Source organism: Fukomys damarensis, unplaced genomic scaffold (assembly GCF_012274545.1).
Source record: "Fukomys damarensis isolate Sample0158 unplaced genomic scaffold, DMR_v1.0_HiC HiC_scaffold_19, whole genome shotgun sequence".
NCBI classification, from domain to species: Eukaryota; Metazoa; Chordata; class Mammalia; order Rodentia; family Bathyergidae; genus Fukomys; species Fukomys damarensis.
In genome coordinates this window covers 5,457,557-5,459,995 of record NW_022900931.1, presented here as the reverse complement: position 1 = coordinate 5,459,995, position 2,439 = coordinate 5,457,557, and the positions used below count along the sequence as shown (strand labels likewise).

The following is a 2,439-nucleotide window of genomic DNA, read 5'->3' as shown; positions in this document are numbered from 1 at the left end:
TAAATAAATAAATAAATAAAGATTAAAAAAAAAGAAGAAGAAGAAGAAGGCTACTGAAAGCCCATCTCCAAAACAGCTTGCTCTTTCCTTTCCTCCTTTCTTTTCTGGTTTGTTGTGGTACCAGGGATTGAACCCAGGGACTCTGACTGAGCTACATCCCCAGCCTTTTTACAATTTTAAGACAGGGTCTTACTAAGTTGCCCAGGCCAGAATGCCCTACCATGCCCAGCCAAATCATCCATTTCTACCAAAATAATAAGTGTAGCTGGCATAAGAAAAGTCGATAATGGTGCCGGGGGATTCTGCACCTCCGTCAAGAGCCCAGCCCCTGCTCCCTGGGGCCCTACTCCCTTCTGAAACTCCCTCAGCCCCCTGTAAAGACGGAAGGCAGGTCCTGAGCAAAAGAGCAGCAGCGCCCCGGCTCTGGCCACTTCCGGGAGCCCAGCTCACTTTGGCCTCCAGGGCCCGCCCACCTAGCAGGCACTCACCGCCACTGCCTTCAGCGACTGCACGATGATCCAGTGGATCTCATCAAACAGTTTGCTGGTCACTTCCCTGCCGCGCGTGCTCTCCAGGTAGAGGCGCAGGTTGCTCACGGTCCACTTCCCCCCGTGGATGTGGTTATAATCCTCCTGGAAGGGAAAGGACGGTGCCACTCCAGGGAGACACAGCTGCTGATCGTTCACCCCTGGGACACTCCCCGAGGGCCGCCAGGGCGCTGGGCACCCCGGAGGGGGGCTGGACTGTCACACGTGCTTGTCATCCCAGCAGCAATCCCAGCACTCTGGGAGGCTGAGGAAGGAGGATCGCAAGTTCAAACCCAGCCTGGGCAACTCAGCCACTTTGTGAGACACTGTTTCAACAACAACAACAACAAATTTATTGTGGGGAGGGTACTGGGGATCGAACTCTGGACCTTGCACTTGCAAGGCAAGTGGCAGAACCACTGAGCTAAATCCCCTGTCCCTCAAATAAAACATTTTAAAAAGGCTGGAGATGTAGCTCAGTGCAGAGGCCTGGGTTCAACCCCTAGTGCAGCAAAGATAAATAAAACAGCTCAATTCTCTGATATCTCACAAGTGACTATTTGCATCGTTAGCCCTGCTGTGAAGTACGGCCCAGGCCCCCCAGCAAGATCACTGACTCTCACCAGAGACCTGGAAGCTCCCTTGGCTACAGGCTGCCCACATCCAACCCTCTCCTGAGCTGCCAGCTTGCAGCCTCCCCTCAGGGCACCAGCTACCACAGCACCCCCTGGTGGCCCCTGCGTCCCCTGCAGCACAGCGGGCCTCACCTGCTCTCTCTGGGGTACAGGTGCTGCTGCCAACAGCAGGGGGACCCCCAGGAAGCTGGGTTTCAACTTGTAAAAAAGGGCTGAGGGTGTAGCTCAGTGTGAAGGCTCTCGGTTCAATTCCAGCACCACACACACACACACAGAAAACAGTGCGCTTTGACCCAGAGCACAGCTCAGGGGGAGTGCGCTTGCCCAGGACCCTGAGTTCCATCTCTAACACCATGAAAATTAAAACCAAAACACCAGCATGCCACATTGCTAAGTCATAGTGTTTGGTAAGTTGGGTAGATGACTGCCTTTTCTTTCCATCTACAATATTTTCAATTTAAGAAGTCTATGGAGGCGGGGTGTGGTGGCGCACGCCTATAATCCCAGCACTCGGGAGGCTGAGACAGGAAGATCACTGTGAGTTCAAGACCAGCTTGGGCTACACAGTGAGTTCCAGGTCAGTCTCAACTACACAGCGAGACCCTGTCTCAAAACAACTAAAAAAAAAGAAGTCTGTGGTGGAGTTCCTGTTTCCCGTGATCCCTCAGGCAGAGGGCTAAAGCAGGGATGAGGATCTTGGGCATGTTAGGCGGGCTCTCCATGTTTTTCCAGTTGACTCACGTTCATGCCAATTTGTCAGTAAGCTGTACCCCAGTGTGGCTCCTGGTCAGACTGCACTGATGGCCTCTGGCCCCGTGAGCTTACTCGGGGTGACAGCGGCCCGTCTCCATTGCGCTGCCTGTGTTCTTTGACTTCGTTTATCCTCTAACTTCGTGCACCATCAGGGTTTATCAACAACAGTCAGGTGTTCCGATCAGAGTGAAACTGTTGGGTAAAAGCTGAGCACTGGGGCTGAACTGATCTACAGAATTCTGCTTCATGGGTGCCAATGAGCTTTATAATAAGAACAAAAGATCCTAACCACAAAGACCAGGAGGGAGCGGAACAGATAAGACTTCCAGGGGCGCTTGTCCCTTGGGTCACAGAAACTTTACTACTTCCTGTCACGGGGAGGGGTTTGAACTATAAATTCTGGACCACAACGTGATCTTAGCAACTCCGGCTACTTGAAGATTTCACTGGTTCTTAGATGTTGGAGAAATGACTCTGGAGATCATCTTTGACCATTTCACAATGAGAATCTTACTATTCTATTC

General features: G+C 52.0%; 1 protein-coding gene across 2 annotated transcripts in view; it reads right to left on the bottom strand.

Moving 5' to 3' along the window:
• Window positions 1-2,439, bottom strand: part of Ttll1 (tubulin tyrosine ligase like 1) — a 14,256-nt gene that overhangs the window by 4,896 nt on the left and 6,921 nt on the right. For both annotated transcript variants that reach the window (XM_010634388.3, XM_010634387.3), the window contains exon 8: window positions 489-632. In XM_010634388.3, coding sequence (XP_010632690.1) covers window positions 489-632 — 144 coding nt within the window. The remainder of the gene's footprint in view (window positions 1-488; window positions 633-2,439) is intronic.